The sequence below is a fragment of the Drosophila teissieri genome, chromosome X (genome assembly GCF_016746235.2).
Source record: "Drosophila teissieri strain GT53w chromosome X, Prin_Dtei_1.1, whole genome shotgun sequence".
NCBI classification, from domain to species: Eukaryota; Metazoa; Arthropoda; class Insecta; order Diptera; family Drosophilidae; genus Drosophila; species Drosophila teissieri.
The window spans coordinates 10322731-10342110 of record NC_053034.1 but is presented as its reverse complement, the minus strand read 5'-3'; the positions used below and the strand labels follow the sequence as shown (position 1 = coordinate 10342110).

The following is a 19380-nucleotide window of genomic DNA, read 5'->3' as shown; positions in this document are numbered from 1 at the left end:
AATAGTTTCGAGTTCGTATCAAAAGCGATTTTACACATAGGAATAATTTATTTTACAAGGCAATTAAGAGCTCAAAATACGAGCTACTACTTATGGCAAAATTTGACAAAGTCTTCATTAATATCTGACGAGTTGTTCTTAAGCCTACGTGTATATAGTTATGTAGACATCTGTACTGTTCTGTTCGTATATACAACATTGCACGTTTGAAGTCTGTTCATCAAATCTACTTTGGAATTCTAGACCTTGCACACACACACACACACACACACACACAGCGAGAAAAACACACACAGGCACTACCATTCGTATACTATGTACAATTCCCTTCGAGCTCAGCTTTAGTTTAAGTTAATGTTTCAGTTTAAGTTTCGGTTTGGTCACAGTCTATGTCGTATATCAATCAACAGGTGGACAGAAAGATAACAAATAGGGCAGGGGTTTAACTAATTGACTAACGATAAACATACACTGATTGGATTGATAAAGGAATGTGGTGGCTGCAGTTTCATTTTGTTGCTCATTTTTTAGTTATTTTGTTCGCCTTTTCTAAGTACTAATACTGCCGTTCTCTACTCCAATTTTTGTGGAAGGTATGGATTGCAAATTGGATTTGGAAACGTGGAATTGTGGAATTGTGGCTTAGGAGCTAAAGGTTACGGGTTACGGATTACGGATTATGTGTAAAGGTATAGGTTTGGTCTTTTCGTTAGTTAACCGCATACATGGAATGCTAAATTAGTTCGAATTCTTATGCACTAATTATTGCTGGACATTGTCTTTCCTCAATTTTAAGTACTTAGTCACTAAATATACAAATTAGCTAAATAACTCAAAAAAAAATTACGAAAAAAAGTGTGTAAATTGAATTAGGGATAAACTTTCGTATAAGACGTTCCGCAAAATCGTTCATTAGGAAGCACAATTCGGTGGGCGACGATCGTTGCCTACAATTTTTTACTGTCCATATCGATCCTGAGATCGGGCAGCGATCCGCGCGTCTGCAGCAGGCTTCGCTTCTCCGGATCCTTGACCTTCTTGGGCTTCGGTCGGTTCGTCTTCGTGTAGCGATTGATCACACCATCAGTCTCGTCCATCATGCGCAGGATGAGCGCCTGGTCGGAGGAGTCCAGCGGCGCTATCGAGATGTCTCGAACGGCTCGGAACTTACCGCAGTTGTTCAGATGCTCGTTCTCTAACCGGAAAAAGTTCCACACAAAGCGCCTGAGAAAGAGCACTTATTGAAATTACGTGCACAGATTTTGATATAGGAATGTGCACTTACCGGAATACCTCCAGAATGCCTGTGATGGAGGTCATTATGTCGGAGCTTACGATTTTCATCTCGGTGAGGTAGAAAGACAGCGCCCAAATAAAGCGTAGTGCCAGATCTTCCACAATGGCAAAGTAGTAAAAACCCTGCAATTTAAGGATTGCCATTTATATATAGATATATTTATTAGCTATTATTCGACTTACCGTCGATGAGTAGACAACCTCCTCACGCAGGAAAGTATTCTCGCCAGCATTCTTGTCGAACAGACCCCAATCCATCTTGATGTCCCACGTGTAGGCGTAGCAAGAGGACACAATCGAGGCGATAATCCACAGCCAGGTATAGGGATTATCAAATGTGCTGGCATAGTTCGCTAAAGAAACAGAGCCATAAAGAAATATATCTTTTTTAAAAGGAGAAATAAATCTTACGACTGTTGAAGCTCTTCAGGGTGGCGAAGATCACCACCAGGAAGGTTGTAGAGTATTTGCCAGCATTCACCAAATGAGGAAAGGCCTCCCGCGAGTCCCGATATCGGCGCAGGCATTGGGCGAATCGAAACCAGGCGGGCAGACAATTGACAATCGGCCGGATGATGAAGTCCTTCTCCATGCAAATAGAGGCGTCCCTCGCCTCCGTCCAGTTGCCATTGGTGAAATAGAAGCATATGAGATACTCGAAATCGAGAATTGCCGTAGCCAGTGAGTTGAGCTGATCGCCCAGCCAGAAATCCGCGAAGCCCACATGAAAGAACGGTGCAGACAAACATCGTCCCGTAATCCGCCACAGCCAGAATCGTGCGTCGTGATGGAGCACATGGAACGGATTGGCCAAAAATAGCACCATAATCAGCGTGAGCGTAAGCGGATTGATGAACGCCGGTATGGCCAAACTGGCGCTGTACAGGAAGCTCAGCATGCTGAGTGTCCAGATTACGCCGAAGATTGCCGCCAGTTCCATGAGATGCTGCTCGGATAGATGATTTCGTGGATCCAGCTCAAAGATCAGGACATGATTAACGCCAGACGACCGCCAGCCGTAGATGTTCACGCCGATGAGGAAGATGAACTCGATGATGAGCAGGGGACCGCGGTAGAGTCGGAACGTGACCTTTAGATTCTCGCCACTGATCTCATGGAATATCGCAGACAGCACCACCACAATGCCCAGCACTATGAAGCTGCCGGAGAAGAGGCCCACCTTGAAGGTGGTCCACGGACTCTGTTGTTCGCCCAGCGGTGGTACTCGCAATCTCTTCATTGCTCGCTGCCGATCGCCGCCTTCCAGTTCGCCGGTGACCGTCGTCTCCGTCTCATTGATGATGTTGTCGATGTCCTTGTTGGTGAAGAAGTGCGAGGCCTCCACATACTCCTGCCTCCATTTGGCGCCGCTGTCCACACGCAAGAGCTGTCACAGAATATACAGATTTCAAATTTTAGAACAGTGTTACCAAAAATGTAACTGCAACATATTTAACAATTTCTTATCTTAGTATAACAAATGATTCACGCACATTGTTTATGGCTAACCCCCAAAAAGCAGATAATTGAACAGCTCTAGCTTGTGCAATCCGAATACATTCATTTCTGGCGATAACAGTGACTATTTTAAAAGGAAAACTTTTTCCCCGAAAACTCTACTATAAATTCATATTATTTATTTCTCACACAAAATGTGTTTTGTTTTCTGCGCCGCAGACAATACGTAATCTCCAAAGATCTTGACTAGGTCAAGGCTGAGTAATGCCTCTGCGGTTGCCGTAAATCAGACTTACTTTATCGTGCTTCTTGAGTATTTTACGAAAGCCGGTGTGATTCAGATTCTGATAGTTCTGCAGGAGGATCAGACTCAGGTAGAACTCGCTGAAGGCCAACTTCAGCTCGCGTGCCTTGCGATCCGGCAGGGCAGCATGCCGTTTCTGGCCCTTGGACTTCTTGGCACTCCGCTCCGACTCCTCGATGGAGGTCTTCAGTTCGGCATTCAGGGTGGCAAACTTTCGCGTTGCCTCCGCCAGTTTCTCCGAGTAGAACGTGTTGATCTTCTTCAGCTCCTTGTCACAATAGTGAAAGAAGTTCTCATCGAAGTTGGCAAAGTGCCGCTTCAGCACGTCATCCTCGACGCTCTCCACCGACGGCGCCTCCTCCACGGCCAAATACAGCATGGCCTTCATTTCCTGTGGCACAGAAATTAGGTTGTCAGTTGGTTTCATGGTTTATTTTTGGGTTTTCCATTTTGAGCCAACACTCACCTCATAGTTGATGTATTGTTTGCGCCACTCGGGCGTTATGTGCGCCGACAGGTGCTCGGCGAACTTCATGGCTAGCGACTCTGCGACCTGGCTATTCTAGGGCTAGCTCTCTATTCAGTCCAATCCAGATCGGATCCGTTCCGTTGATCGGCGCTGCAGTGAAGCGCGTCTGAAACGATAGCATTGAAGAGTTGTTAAGGACACTTCCGGATATCATAAAGCTAGCCAAGTGGATTAAAATGATGACTTAAGTGGGCAGAGAGGGTCTATGTAAATGGAGAAAACATCCAACAAGAGCGATAAAAACGTAACACGTAAACTTGTAGATTAGGAAAGATGTTTTGTGAGTGATTCACCGCCCGAATAGAGCTGTTTTCGCTACGAATGAGCAATGTGTGGGGCTGCGACTCAAGTCGGCAGTGCTCGAGGAACATAGAACCAATCGCCCAGCTTTCTCCGCCGGTAATTTAACGGACGAGTGAGCGGACTAATGGATAATGGCTCAAATCAGTGCAGCAGCTAATCGGGCGTATTAACGATCGTAAATTGAACGATGGTGGGTGTGTGTTGTTCACAACTGATAAGCACCCAAGCCCCGAAAAAATATGTGTACGTATAAGCAATAATATAACAATTATTGGGGTCTGTGCCACCCGTATTCTTTACAGAATACACAATATGTACATAGCTATATCATTAACGTGGCCCGCATAACGAGTTAAACAAATTGGAAAATTTTGTCGCCAGTTCAAACAGCAAACGTATAAGATACAGATAGAGATCTGGATGGGACCCTGTTTTAATCAATTGCACAAATATTTGCGTCGCCAACTGTTGCTGCCGCATTTGTTGCCATTTAAGCCTCTAATTTCATGGCTGCCCTTCCTCGATTCGTGGTCGGAACTTCTGCTCACCCTCTTCCCTACACAGGGAAAAAATATTTAAAAAAAAATCAATTATATTTTTTTGTTCAGTTTAGTTAATTTTTGCTACCTGATAGTGGGCGAAAGTATTCGCAACTACAACTTCGTTATCTAAATCTAATTATCAACATTTTCAAGATATTCAAGCGCTATAAATATGTCCTCTTTCGTTTCCGTTTAATGTTGATATTTATTTATAATTTTCAATTGAATGACCTGCACATTAGATATTAAATAAATACATAAACGTACTTTATTATCAATTGATTTCTTTTCATATCGGAAATTTAGCATTTAAGCATATTAATAAGGAGCCAAAAATATAAGTTTCTCTGATATCAATGGCCTAATCCCTTGTTTATTTATGGAAACAAACTGATTGATTACTAATACGAAGGCTGTTTAAGCTCTCGTTGTAAATCTCAACTAAATGCCGATTAAATGAAAATTACAACATTTTTTATCAGGTGTACATATATCTAATTGAATTTAATGTGGTTTTGATACACTGATAATGTTGCCCTTCCTTAGTTTATTGCCATTCCCAGTTGAGGAGCCCAGAAAAGTGGTCAGTACCTGGGCGATAATTGATGAGGGGTTTTGGTGGAGTGGTGGGGGTGGGGGTGGCTCTGGCTGGCGGTCAATTAACGTCAACAGGTGAGTCTAAAAATAGAAGGGCTCGCTGATTGATTAGACCATATACCATCTACCATCTAATAGCGTAATAGCGAGCAATGGCAATCGTAATGGATTATAGGTGTTGTCTCTGATCGATCGGCATCGCTGGCGAATCTGAAGCTATCTCTAATCTCTACCATCTTAGGGCTGCGACCTTATCGCCATTATCGCCGCCGTTGACAGATTTCTCTTCTCCGGTTTAATTGGCACTGATAACGAACCGACTGGCCTGCGACTGGGCTTATAAAACATGTGCTAGTGCCGTTTAAAACAACAGCTGACACACAAAGCCCTATAATCGCTGAGACATCGCCGGAACACATCGACGACACACGTAGACGCAAATATTTGATCAATAAAACAAGAATGGAGGGTTCGTTCAGGTTTGGGGGAACTACAAATACCCTCACCCACAGCTTATTGTTCGACTTTTGTGGAACTTAAGTGCATTATGAGGCGCAATCTGAGGCAATCACGTTGGGATTATCTGAAACAACATACGTGATGATGTCTGCTATCCTTTCTATGACGCGATATAAAATCAAAACACCTAAGTTATTCAGTTTTTCTATCCAACTCGTTTTTACACTGCAAGATTTAAACAGAGAACATATGGAAACAGCGAAAACAAAGAATTAAGAATTAAGAAAAGAAACAAAGAACTATATAGACTGATTTTCACTTTATCACTTTTTACTACAGATAATTGATGGGATGTATTGTTGATGTGAGTGCGGAGTATATCTTTGAATTAAAAAACAATTTTAACGATAATTTCCTATATCACTTCTTTATGAAACATGCAAAACATCCATAAGATCAAATGTAACACCTTTGTGTGGTGTTCATTTGAAATAAATTATTCCACGTAAAGTTATTTGGGTTGTATTTTATTGTTAACTGCATAAATATTCACCGTGCATTAGGTAATGGATGTGAAACCCTCGGGGAACAGATCTAAACTTAAATAACACACGTCTGCATCATTAAGACGTAAAATCAACAGTTAATGTTCAAGTTAATTGTTTTAGATCGATGGGGTTCCACACTTATATGCACTTTTAGAAATAACACAGCCAACTTAAAAATCACAAATTTTCATTACTAGAACAGGCCAATGTCAAGTTATGTGGGTTGGATCGGTGATAGATCATAGCTTGAAGGTGGCATGGCAAACCGCTTCTGGCAGTGATAATGCTCACTTGGGAAAGTGTAGTGAAAACGAATGAAAACAGCGCTTTGAGGCTGGGATATTTGTGCATATGGCTATGCCGACTGAACCCAACTAAACTCAACTGAATCGCTGGATGTGGGCTTTTGATTTTCGTTGATTTCCGCCAGGGGCGTGAGCAGCGCAGGGGGCGTGGCGGCAGAGCGTCAATTCGACTTGTCTTGTGATTTTCGCTTCACAATTGGACAAACGAGGCGCAATTGGAGGCACCCAGTCCGAGATTATCGGATGCTTCGATGTTTGGATGTTTGGATGTTGGGATGTTTGCATGTTTTTTTTGAGGGGGGGGGCTGAATGTGTGGGGGATTTTGGGGGGTGGGAAATGGCTGTTCAATTACATAAAATTACATACATACACTGCAGTTTGCACTTGCAGTTCGTCCGCAGTGGGGGAATTTGGCTACTCTAACATCGCAAGCTGCTTCCACTGGCCATTACTAATTGTCAACAGTCGCTGATTTGTTAAGTACACTGCTTATCACCGAAATAGCGCGCATATCACTAAAAATTCAGACGACGACGGGCGAAATGCGAACGCCAAACAACAACAAAGAACTGAACAAAAAAACCCAAGTATTGGTAAACACGCGCGCTACGCGAACGCCAGTGTTGCACAGCGCTCGAGCAGCACTGTTATGCACGATCACTGTTACAGTTGCAGAGAGTATTTTTCACTATTTTGTGGGTAAAATAAGGTCGTATGAAAATGTATCTATTTAATAATGTTCCTTTCTATTTCAATTCTGAATAAAGGTTTAATAAACAGATTCAATTAATTTGAATTATTAATAATCTTCAATAAAATGTGAATTAGGAATGTTTTAAATTAAAAATATTTGCCTTTGTTTTAAGCGGCACACAAAAGTATTTTTTTGATCCACTGTACTCGCGCTTTTAGTATTTTTCAGTACTTTACCATCTTGTATACTAGTATTTACACGTCTTCCGCTACGGTCACACTGCCATATCGACGCAAAACAAATTGCGATTCTACCCCACAAGAAAAAGAGGAAAAACAGCAATTATATCCGTAATCTAGCTGACACAGAGGTCCCCAACCAGTCGCAGCCGCGTCCCATGAGTGCGAACCTGAAGAACATCAAGCTGGCCCACTTCGGGGGCTCGCTCGGTTCCGGTGGCTTTGGCATCTCTGCGTCATCTGGAGGAGCTGGAAAACTGCCCACAAATGGCACGGGTGGCGGCAAATCCGCTCCAGCGAGCTCATTCACAGAGTCCGAGGTGCTGGCCACACCCGGAGGCGTCGTTATACCCATAATTCGCACTCGAGACGTGCCCAAACTGTTGCCCACCATTGCCGCGGCACTACAGCGTCCGTCGGATGATCATTTGGCGGCCGAGGATCTGGATGCAGTGCAACTGGAGCTGGAACAAATGCTCTCCAATGTGGCGTTGCGCACGCGCGTCCTTAAAGCGGAGTATGATAGCCTGGACAAGGATGAGAAGCGCCAGGATCGAAGAAAAATCGACCGTGTGCCCGGATCGCCACCTTGTCCGGCAAGCATGCTCAATGGCCTGCTGGGCATCGGCAGCAACTCCTCGACGAGTCTGGGCAGCCCGCTGGGCGGCGGAGGCGCCTCCTCCTCCAGTCAGTCCAAGCGCAAGCGGGATGAGCCAACCGGCGTGCGCAAGAAGCACTCCTCGATGACCATTCTCAAGCAACAGGGCGTTTCCGGCGGTTCCACGAAGCATCAGGCCAAAAACAGCCCCTTGACCGTGCATACCGACGACAGCATGGACTATCTGCCCACACTGGCGGCAGCCAATGCCTCTGGATCCGTGCTGCCGCACCACCAGCCGTTGCCGCAGCTACCCAAGGTGGCGGTGCCCAAGAACGATACGCCCAACAAGTTCTGGCTATCCGTAGAGCCCTACTGCATGCCGCTAACCAACGAGGATCTGCGTTTAATCGATGACCTGCTGGAGCAGTATTGGGGTCCACTGGTGCCGCCAGTGCCCACTCTGGGTCCCCATTATTCCACAGTTTGGGCCCAGGAGGATATGAAGGCGCTGCAGCCGGGCGGAGCACGAATCAAGTCGCACAATTCCAGCGGAATGCTTAAAAAAGCCGAAGGAATGGTGGAGGAGAGCATCACTGGTCCACTCACCCAGCGATTGGTGTCCGCCTTGATGGAGGAATCACTGATGACGCTGCCCAGCGAACAAGCCGCAGTGGGCGAGCACAGCAACAGCACCACAAGCAGCAGCAACGAGAACACCCACTCGCACTCCTCATCCTCGGCAAATGCTGCCGCGGCAGCCGCGTCCGGTAACTTCCGATCCCTTGCCATGATGAAACATGGCGTGGGCATCGAACAGCGTCTGAAGAAGACCCTCATCGAGAACGGACTGATCGATGCCAGTGAATTTGCGGCCCACGAGGACGTGGACGAGGTGCTGCTCGAGATCAAGCGTGTCACGACCGAGATCAGCTCCATTTCGCAGTTCAACAGCGAGGAATTGAAGCGACTGCGTGCCGTCGCCAGCGAGGAAATCAAGCGAATTGCCATCAAACGAAAATTGGACACGGTGGACCAGGAGATACTGGAGTGCTACAAGCGAATGTTGCAGTATCGCGCCAAACGCAAGGGTCACACCATCGAGGAAAAGCAGGAGATACTGCGGCTGACCAACGAGCAGCGCCTGCTGGCGGATCAGCTGGAGCGGATGCAGATGCATCTACCCTGCATCAGCGGCGCCGGCAGCTCCCTGCTCGAGCCAAAGATGTAGGACAGGACCCTGGCCTGGGGCTGGTGCCAGCTAATGGCCATGCATCAGGCAAAGAGGCAGGTCCGGGACGCTAGCCTCAAGCTGCAGTGCGTCTGAAGGAGTTCCGCCTCCGTCTCGCCTCCTTTCTTTTCGCCAGACTGTAAATTAGCCAAGATATTCAACACGTAGCATCTAGTGTACGCAATCTAAGGTGTGGATGGTTAGGAAAATGCGCTCAATGTGGCGGAAAACAGTTTTGCATTAGTTTCTTCGAGTCAAACGCCACATCTGAGTCTTTTTCCACTAGCTTCCTAACCCGTATTCTTATCTTTGTCGCCAGACTGTACATTAACAAAGATATATAGCTTGTAGAATGTAGAGTTCAAGATTAAAGTGAAATTAGTTATTTAGATAAGATCTTCTAGTAGCGTTTGCCTATTTTAAACTGTTCTTTTATAAAACATCCTAGTTTTGCTTTCTTTACATAGTAACGTTTTTCGTAAGCCTAAAAGTTGGTGGTAATTTGTTTGTAATGCCTGAAAATTTAATATATACCCGTAGATTTTACATGCGAAATTTGGTTTTGTGTACATAAATATTGAGCTTTGTTTCTAACTCAATAGATTCATTACGATGAATTTTATGAACTGAAAGTTTCCTTGCTGGAATTTCCCTAAATGAAGAAGTTTTTTTCTCATGTTTTTCGCAACTATAAATATTGATCCACCCTATTTAACACTCCCAAATACATACACTTTGTATAGCTTAAGTAATCGTGCGGCAATAAAGTTGTCACTATCGAGTGTAAACCACTGAGTTTTTCCACCATGGGAGTTCGGAGGAGAGAAACCACCGCGCTGGGTGAACGCTACGCACGCTTTGAGCTCGATCTGGCCGGTGGAACGGGCCAAGTGAACTGCAGCGGATGTGGGGAATCCTCCGGTTCTCCGATCTTGTTTGTCCAACCGATAAGCCGCAATCAAAGTCGGCAACTCCGGCGTGCTGCTAATTAAATCCAAACAAGCGGGCCCCTTCGATCGGAGGAAGCCCTTCCGGGGACCGCGGATTCCCTATCTCGATCGCTAATCACCAGGCAAATATATCCAAAAACAAACTTTATTGCAGGTAGCAATAGGCATTAATAGCTAATATATAATATGCGAAACTTCTTATTCATCCTATTCAGTGAACACTCCAGTGGCCATCCTCTAAATGTAGATGATGTATGTAGGTGTAAAAGATTGATTGTACTTCATGTATGCTGCGGTGCAGTGGCTTGACTGGTGGATCCCTTTCGACTGCCTCCGGATCCCATATCACAATCGCAGTCACAGTCTTTCGTATACTATATGTAGTGTGGTAGCTTTAAGCTAATCGCCGAGGGCAGCAAACTCAGCCGCATAGGTGGACATTAGATCGGAGCGACAGGACACCTGGATGTCCGAGGCGTTGGCCTTGAGGCGGAGGTTCTCGTCGTTGGTGAGTAGCATCATGCTGGGAACCTGCTCCTGCAGCTGCAGGCAGCAATTTACAATGCTGTCGTCCGGGCAGTCGACTTTAATTAGGTGCTCCGCCTCCTCCACGGCGGATTGTCCTGCAGCATAGGGAATCACGGTTACTTTCAGAGATATTACATATACAATCCACTACCCACCTTGTATTTCCAAGCTCTCATCGAACTTGGTGTTCAAATAGCGTATTGCTCGCACGGCAATCAGGCGCTTTGGATCGTCCGATTGGTACTGACCCTTCAGCTTGTCCAGCTCTTTGATGACGATGTAGGGAATGTACAACATGCTTCCCACCGTACCCGGCAGCACCACCTCGGTCAGGCTCTCCACGAACTTGATGTTGTGCATCAGAACGTTGGTGTCCAGCACGAAATACATGTGATCCACAAGCCGAGTGGGCAACTCCTCGCCATCGGCTGCCTGCCGCATCACCAGAATGTCGTCCTCTTCCTCTTCCTCATCCTCATCCTGATCCTTCTTTGGGGGCTCATCTTCAATGGACTCCTCCCATTCCATGGGCTCGGGCTCTATGTCGCTGGACGATGAGCCATTAAATGCACTTGAATTTGTGATGTTGCAGTTCTTTGCTTCTTTTCCGATGACCTCTTCGTTGATCTTGGCCACATCATTGTTGTTGCGCTCCTCATTCTGCCGCTTCTGCTGCAGCAAAGTCCTCAACTGCGTGAGACGCTGGTTGGCTAAGGAAATAATAGGTATATTTATATATAGATTATTTTCTTTATGCACGGAGTACCCACCACTTTGGGAAGGTCCCGCCTTCAGGCGATTGCTGGCATCCACCAGAGCTTTTGGCTTTTCCCAGGCGTTCCTGGGTGACGCACTCTTGACCACCTTGGTCTGTACCTTCAGGCGCTCCGTCAGGGGTCTATGGGGCGTGGATGCGTACACACTTGAGCGACGAACGGGCGCCGATTTGGGAGTGCTAGTCTGAGAGGTGGAGGAGCTGCGAGTGCTAATCTGAGAGGTGGAGGAGCTGCGAGTGCTCCGTTTGATGGTCTCCCGCTCCCTCTCATTGTTGCTGATGGGCTTCTTGTCCTGCACCCGCTTCAATTGGGTCTGCAGCCGCTTCAGGCGCTCCTGGGCAGGCTGCTTACCCGTTCCTGGAACAGCTGCACGGATAAGTGCGTTAAATCTTGGTCTTTCTGGAAAAGACGCAGTTTTCTTGGGAGAAATCTTACCATTTGACAACCGTGTTGTGCTGATCAGCTTATCCCGCTCGTCGTCGTCCAAAAGGCGCAGATTTGATGACTTTCCCGTGTGCATGTTTCTGCCACCGACCGACATTTTGTGCTTCTCAACATTTGATTTTTAGCATATAGAAATTTATTATTGTTATTGTATTATCAATAAGAGTTCAGACTAGAGATGGACCGAACGCACGTGACGCAGCGATAGACATCGTGTCACGATACACGATACGTGCTGAAAACTAAAACCCATTCATATTTGTAATATATTTTATAGATAGAAATAAAAATGTAATATAAATTCACTGCAAAAGCAATAACAAACATAATAACTTAAATAATAATATAGCTGTAAGAATTCGATTTCTTAAAAAGAAATTTCCTGAAATAATTAGTTTGGCACCGAGCTTTTCAAATAAAATTTTGGGTGTTTGTCGACTCGAATATAAATTCACAGCAAAGTTTTTTATTGAGACAACAAACAAAATAACTAATTTAATAATATAGCAAAAAAGAGTTCGATTTCTTAAAAATTATATTCTTGAAATAACAGGTTGGTCCCAGCAAACTTTCCATATAAAATCTTGGGTGTTTGTCGACTCGAGGTAATTTCTAATATAAAATTGGGGAAAAATCTTACAAGCTAAAAGAAAAGAAATCGCTTGCTAATAAGACTGTGCCAAATCTTATGAGCTAAAAAATGAGAAATTGATTGCTAATAACAAATTTTATTAATTTAAATCAATTGAAATTGAAAAGTAAAACAAATAAGAAGTCAGTATTCTTTGGCGGTATTTCGCAACGACGCATATACGGTCACACTGCACGGTTTCGAATCGCTTAACAAGTTTTTGTTTTAAAAGCTTTTCCGAGCACTAAGTAACCACCGCTTTTCGCACCCACAACACAACTCGTCTGAAAAATAATGATCAAGGTACGTGGGGTGCTGTAAATAAGGATCACACAGCGATTACAGGGGAATTAGCGCAGTAAAAGCGGCCGATGACACGGCAGCCGGGGTGCAAAGTCCAATTGGGATCTGAACTCGTGTCTATTATAAACATGGAGTCCCATAAATAACTGTATCTGTGCCCACAGCGATGTACCTTGTACCCATCCAATAATTAGCATTACTTTCCCAAAAGTTATACAATAACACCCTGCTGCTTATCGGGGAACTGGACGCCAAGAGCATCTGTCAGCTGCTCGCTAAGAATACGATAAACCGGCATCGGGTTATGCGTTTAGTTTGGCTTTTATCTGCTAGTGAGGATCGTTCTATATCTAAATATATTTTTTATACAGCTTTCCATGTTAATGCAAATAATATTAGCTACATGTTGAACAGCAGATAAAGTGGAAGATCTCAGTCTATCACATAGTATATTCGGAATTCTACAAACTTTATTAATTAGTATCCCAACTCTTGTAACATTCTAACATTTTGTAGTAGGTATTTTTTGGAATGTAGTGCATTTTTAAACTCTGGTTCTTTAGATTAAAATATTTAGGCAGTTCCCAAAGATATACCTCCAAACTGAGCCCTGACCCATTCCTTTCCTTCCTTAGAACGTCGTTTCCTTGGTGACCGGAGGAGCCTCTGGACTGGGTCGCGCCACCGCCGAGCGCCTGGCCAAGCAGGGCGCCAGCGTGATCCTGGCCGATCTGCCCTCCTCCAAGGGCAACGAGGTGGCCAAGGAGCTGGGCGACAAGGTGGTCTTCGTGCCCGTGGACGTGACCTCCGAGAAGGATGTGAGTGCCGCCCTCCAGACGGCCAAGGATAAGTTCGGTCGACTGGATCTGACGGTGAACTGTGCGGGCACGGCCACCGCGGTGAAGACGTACAACTTCAACAAGAACGTGGCCCACCGGCTGGAGGACTTCCAGCGGGTGATCAACATCAACACGGTGGGCACGTTCAATGTGATCCGTCTGTCCGCCGGACTGATGGGCGCCAACGAGCCCAACCAGGATGGACAGCGCGGCGTGATCGTGAACACCGCCTCGGTGGCTGCCTTCGATGGCCAGATCGGCCAGGCAGCCTACGCCGCCTCCAAGGCAGCCGTGGTGGGCATGACACTGCCCATTGCCCGCGACCTGAGCACCCAGGGCATCCGTATCTGCACGATTGCACCGGGTTTGTTCAACACGCCCATGCTGGCCGCTCTGCCTGAGAAGGTGCGCACCTTCCTGGCCAAGTCGATCCCGTTCCCGCAGCGCCTGGGCGAGCCCAGTGAGTACGCCCACTTGGTGCAGGCCATCTACGAGAATCCCTTGCTCAACGGCGAGGTAATCCGCATCGATGGCGCCCTGCGCATGATGCCCTAAATCAGGCTGCGCGCGGTCTTGGACCTCTGGAAGTGGCTCGATCAGTTTGCATTTATCTATTGTCTAGTGGTTAAGCTGAAAAGTTTTATTATCTGTCCCGAAATTATGTAATAATTGCTATTAAACACACATTGTCACATTTGAAAATTTTGGAGGCGCGTCTGCCTGTCGCTTTTCAACACTGGATGCTTGCCGGCTATTTAGAGGGTAACTGGAGTGTATTGGTTTGCATTGTTCGTTGCAACAGGTGGATTTCTAAAAGTCACTATTATTACAAACTTAATATTTGTAAAATGAATTCTAAAGTAAACATGCATGTGTAATAAGAGGTTAGTTTATGATCATATTTTAGTTTATTTATACAGTGATTGATTTTACCGTAAATATTTATTGAATAAAAGGGTATCTCTAAGTCTGTACCCTTTATAAATTTTTTACTATTCACGCAAGTTGGCAGCTCCGTTTGAAAATGTAAACAACGTCCATTTGAAAATCGCTATCCCAAAGATAATGCCGCCATATCAGCGCTGCTTAGCCGCGAACTTTGTAGTGCTGCTGGCTGAGATCAGGAGAATGTCTAGCAAAATTAGCCCTTGGGAACACAAGAGCAGAGCAATTTATATGGGAGGAATCCGCTGCAAAAAAGGATGCTGAATTTCAAGAGAATCAGAACAAGGACACTTGCTGGACGAGTCACACAGCGATTGCTAGAGCGTTTTCTTGCAGTCCAGCACAAATGGGCGATCCGTGAGTCAGCAATATATTTTAATGATCCCCAAACTTAACTTGTCCCCGCCTTCTAGCCCACTGCGTCCACCGATGCTCCCTGCGGAGAAATGGCGCTGACAGCAGAACGAGCGGGAGGGCGAGCTATTTGCCTCCCGTTCCCACTACCACGAGAAGTTGGGGCTACTGGAGGACCACAAGGAACAATAATGGGCAGTAGGCACTTGTGCGTATAGGCACATTATCAGCGAATCTCAAATGCTGTGATATGGAACCATTTGAAGCATACACTTTTATGTGGGCTAATCATGATCCACCACTTTGAAACCACTTATCACATTATTTGCGATTAATCACCAGCGGATATTGGACATTCGGTACTTCCTAAATATAAAAGCCACTACACTACACATCACGACCGATAGGTTATATCTCCATGGGATGGCCAAGGCCCGGACTTGCTCCAGTTACCCAGGAATTGCCAAAGTCCAAGTCGGCAGCGCACAGAAGCGATTCCCATTCGCTTGCCCAGTGAAAACAGAGCGATACAAATGTGGGATATATATCTTGTGCATGGGGAGTATAGCAACTTCTCCAATGGATTTCACACATAATCGTCAATTCTGTGACAGTAAGTTATATTTATTTATATGTGTACCGAGTGCTTTGGCATTTGTTTGGTTCTCCGGCTATCTTATCTGAAGTGTCGGAGTGGCCTGCGACTGTGGAACAATTGGAAGTGCGATAAGCGCCTATAGAATTCCAACCGCTCGCCCCAGCCAGTCAGTTGAAATCGGAGCTGCCTGCGAATTATCCACTATCCATGACCGACCGGCAATCGCTCCTCTGATACTGCGTCATCCGAATCCGAAGGAAAAGTTTGATTACCCCAGGAAAACTCATAATCGGAAGCCCCAGAAGTGATTTGTGGTCAACTGGTGTGCAAGGTGTTGCTGCTGTTGCACTTGCAACTTCATTGGGCAACATTGTGTGATTTGGCAGGAAAAGGCTCTTGAAAAGCGGAAGAGGTGGGTGCCTACCACAGTGTGCACCGACTAAAGAGTACGACTTCCATTGAGAACCTGTATTTCATATTAATTTACTAGAGTTTGAACCATTGTCATAAATTCATAAATTTTGCAATGGTTTTTATATTCTTACAGAGACAATTGTTTTAATATTCAACTAAATTTATAGTTCCCAGTGCTCACTGTGTATTGCTATCTTTACTTAAATTCAATGGTCATAAACTAATTATAAACACGATTATTTCTTTTTGCACAGTTCCTACACTTGACGTCACTGGGCAACGGGAGGTGAAGCAAGAGGAGGAGACGAAGGGTTCGCCACTGGTCAGCTGCCTCACCCTGCGGCGATAAGCCCAAGTGCAGCCAATCGAAAAGAAGCCAGAGTGGATAAGGCGTTGGGAACCCGATAGCCGAACCCAGCATCATGCAGACGACGACAAGTCAGCGCCCAGTAACGCCTGGAACTCCAGACTCGGCGCATATTGTAATCGGCGCCGCGGGATTTGTGGCACACGAGAGACGCCAGCCCGGAAAGACCCTGATGAATTGCTTTCGCGATCGCTCCACGACGTCGTCGTCATCGTCGCAGGCCCAACACGCCTATATGCGCGGCCACAGCGTCACAACGAGCACTCTGTTCCGCCTGGAGGGCAGTGGTGGCTCCAATTGCACCTTGGACAAGGCGGGAAAACATGATTCCGGGCGGCCCGAGGCGGTCGTCCTCCTCAGAGAGCTGAAAACCAGACCCAACAAGCTGGCGCTGCTCAAGAGCAGCAGCACCAAGGATCTGACCCGCCTGTTCCTGGACGATTCAACCAACACAGCTGTGCTGGTGTCCAACACCAGTCTCGATGTCTGCTCCTCGAACTCCAGCTCTGGCGGCAGTCCGGCGGTGGGCAGGTCCAAGTCAGGCAGGGATCGCCGCAGTGGAATGGAGTGCTGCAGCAGCTGCTCCAAGCGCTGGCACGATCTCAAGCAGCGTATGCACACTCTGGAGCAGGATCTGCTCGTCCAGACCACATACAGCCAGGAGCTGGAGCAGAAGGTGGCCGAAATGAGTCGCCAATTGTCGGAGCTGCTTCAGGAACGCGACAGGGAAAGGGACAAGGATAAACCGCGCTTCGCAGGACCAAGCGGTGTTGCAGCGCCTGGCAAGCGATCTGCTAATGGCAGTCCCAATGTCCGACCCTCGCGCCTGGTGGCCTGGATGAACCTGTCCAACTGGTTCAAGAGCAGACCCAGCGTGGAGACGCTGCGGGAACAGCGCATCTTCTTCGACGAGCCCTGCTTCGATACGGACCTGGAGATGGTTCTTAAGCACGACCAGCACCGCACAGTGCCGCGCATCGTTGTGGATTGCTGCGATCTTATCGAGCAAAAGTACCGCAGATCCACGCAGCCCATTGAGGGGATCTATCGGCAGTGCGGCGATTACAATAAAATCCAAACGCTGCGCTTCAGCATCGACGCCAATGACTATGATTCACTGCGTCAGCCGGACGTCGATATACACACGTTGACCGGTGTGCTGAAGCTCTTCCTGCGCGAAATCAAGAGTCCGCTGGTCAGTGTCAACGAGGCCAAGACCTTCATTGGACAGCCCAATCAGTGGTGTAAGTTTGAAAGTTTTCTTCTCCAAGTTCGCGTTTGTAATCCTCTTCTACCCGCAGTGTTAACCGATCTTTCTGTGAAGTTGGACTCCCTGAAAAGACTGATACGCTCGCTGCCGGAGAGCAACCGGGACACCATGGATTACATCTTCGGGCACTTCAATAGGTAAGTGAATCCCCCATAATGCAATATCTGTAGCACATTACAATATACTTGTGAAATTGCAGAATCACCAAGGTGCCGCTGCAGCAGATCAGCGCGGAGACGCTGTCCATATCGGTGACGCCCTCGATTTTCCACACGGTGCCGCAGGGCGTCCACATGCAGGACATCCAGCAACTTCTGCGCGAGGGCGAAACACTGGCCGACTGCGTGAAGCTGATGATTGAGTACCAGGGGCGCATATTCGAGTAAGTGAGCCCCGCTGAGGAGGAGCAGCCCCAGTCTCCCAGGTGAAGGTCCATTTGGTGTCCAAGGGTGCCCGCTACTGTTACCCACAAACCCGAATCCCAGCCGCTTATGCCTCATCCAAACCGCTCACCTACTGTGCCGTTGTTTCGATCGCTTTGCTAACCACTCGAAATCCTGAACCTGAACCCGAACCTGAACCCACTGTACCTGCAACACCTATCCCCATTCCCAACGATTCCGATCCCAATCCCGATCACGTCGCCTACAGATGCACCGCCGATCGCCGCCGCCTGAGCATGCGCAACCTGAAGAAGACTCTGTCGCAGCCGGACCTGCTCTTCCACAATCTATTCTGATTCGGGCCAGTGACATGGATCCTTAATGCCAGAGAGAGCACTGTACATATGGAATGACTTTAGGCCTCACTAGCAAGTGTGTCCTAAACTTATTTTTTTCTATTTTTACTTTATCAACTAACTTTTGTACTTATGTTTAATAAACTAAAAGGTTTTCCACCTTTACAGAGCGTAAAAGTAGTAATTTTTACTACGATTCATTTCTTTTCTATGGCTCACAATAATCATTTAAACTGCATCCATGCTGAGTGATGCTCAGATGGTTTTACGGAATTCAGGGAAACCCGAGCAGCGTTTATCCCAAATCGCAACTGCCGCTGAATCATCAAAAGAGGAAACAAGATACAAGATATTGTATTTGCACGGGCGTATATATATTTTCCTTCTATTTGCACTGCTTTATAACGTGGTGGGGTGCTTTTGGGGCGGGCGTAAAGGAGCTGGGAATGCGGGGTGACCGGGACGGAGGCAGTTGGGAAGAATCTATGATTTTGCAATACAGTCTAATAGTCACTAGATCTAAATATGTAATAGATATATGTTTTTTTAAAAACCAACTGGTTTTAAGTGCTATGTGGCCTATAAACGTGTATATATATATATATATATTAGATATATGCTTGTATGTACTAGGTTTATATTAGCAGTCCGCTTTCTAGACTTGATTCAACATTAACATTACACTTTTGGACATATGTATGTGGTAGGTGTACATATGTACATATATCTTATGCGTGGGCCTTTCGGTATACATATGCGAATGTGTTGTGTACACGTAAAGCCATCTGATGTAGCGCCTCTAAATTAATGACAACACATTGCGCCGGCTCTTCTGATCACAATTCGGGGTTAATCGATGCATGTATATGAATGATTTCTATGATGTAAATAGGTAGGATTCTGATTCGGTTGCTTTCCAATGAGGGGTTTTACAAAACTGAGGTGTATGGATTGCTCGGGCAAGCATCAAAACTAGATACATATCGAAGGCACAGGAATATTACACACATTTTACTCTAATGGGCCGGGGACCTCAGAACTTAATTTCAACTGAATAACTACTGGGTATATTATGACAGCTGCCACATGCGCATCATTATGCGATTGGATTAAGCTTA

General features: G+C 46.2%; 5 protein-coding genes across 7 annotated transcripts; 3 read left to right on the top strand and 2 right to left on the bottom strand.

Annotated features, from left to right (window-relative positions):
• Positions 1-18: 18 nt before the first annotated feature.
• LOC122624810 (xenotropic and polytropic retrovirus receptor 1) lies at positions 19-9950 on the bottom strand. 3 transcript variants are annotated; one of them, XM_043804523.1, is made up of 7 exons: positions 9837-9950; positions 3525-3693; positions 3051-3449; positions 1708-2683; positions 1480-1649; positions 1286-1419; positions 19-1224 (listed from the first exon to the last, which is right to left on the bottom strand). In XM_043804523.1, exons 2-7 carry the CDS (start codon positions 3591-3593, stop codon positions 948-950), a joined length of 2025 nt encoding a protein of 674 aa, XP_043660458.1. In that variant the 5' UTR covers positions 3594-3693; positions 9837-9950; the 3' UTR covers positions 19-947. The 3 variants fall into 3 exon arrangements, with proteins under 3 accessions (XP_043660458.1, XP_043660456.1, XP_043660457.1); XM_043804521.1 differs by lacking the exon at positions 9837-9950 and adding an exon at positions 6709-6915; XM_043804522.1 differs by lacking the exon at positions 9837-9950 and adding an exon at positions 6713-6915.
• LOC122624811 (transcriptional adapter 3-B) lies at positions 7304-9892 on the top strand. Its single transcript, XM_043804524.1, has one exon. The coding sequence runs from the start codon at positions 7434-7436 to the stop codon at positions 9102-9104; it is 1671 nt and encodes a 556-aa protein (XP_043660459.1). The 5' UTR covers positions 7304-7433; the 3' UTR covers positions 9105-9892.
• Positions 9951-10220: 270 nt separating the features above from the next.
• LOC122624812 (transcriptional protein SWT1) lies at positions 10221-11989 on the bottom strand. Its single transcript, XM_043804525.1, has 4 exons — positions 11794-11989; positions 11353-11724; positions 10738-11292; positions 10221-10677 (listed from the first exon to the last, which is right to left on the bottom strand). The coding sequence occupies exons 1-4, from the start codon at positions 11897-11899 to the stop codon at positions 10454-10456; spliced, it is 1257 nt and encodes a 418-aa protein (XP_043660460.1). The 5' UTR covers positions 11900-11989; the 3' UTR covers positions 10221-10453.
• A 608-nt stretch (positions 11990-12597) lies between these two features.
• Positions 12598-14277, top strand: LOC122624813 (3-hydroxyacyl-CoA dehydrogenase type-2). Its single transcript, XM_043804526.1, has 2 exons — positions 12598-12736; positions 13372-14277. The coding sequence occupies exons 1-2, from the start codon at positions 12728-12730 to the stop codon at positions 14128-14130; spliced, it is 768 nt and encodes a 255-aa protein (XP_043660461.1). The 5' UTR covers positions 12598-12727; the 3' UTR covers positions 14131-14277.
• Positions 14278-15581: 1304 nt separating this feature from the next.
• LOC122623548 (rho GTPase-activating protein 22) lies at positions 15582-18427 on the top strand. The gene is given in 7 exon segments (XM_043802768.1): positions 15582-15884; positions 16141-17497; positions 17555-17660; positions 17723-17905; positions 18009-18079; positions 18082-18135; positions 18138-18427. Coding segments are annotated over 6 exon segments (1728 nt in total). The 5' UTR covers positions 15582-15884; positions 16141-16308; the 3' UTR covers positions 18263-18427.
• The last annotated feature ends 953 nt before the right edge of the window (positions 18428-19380 follow it).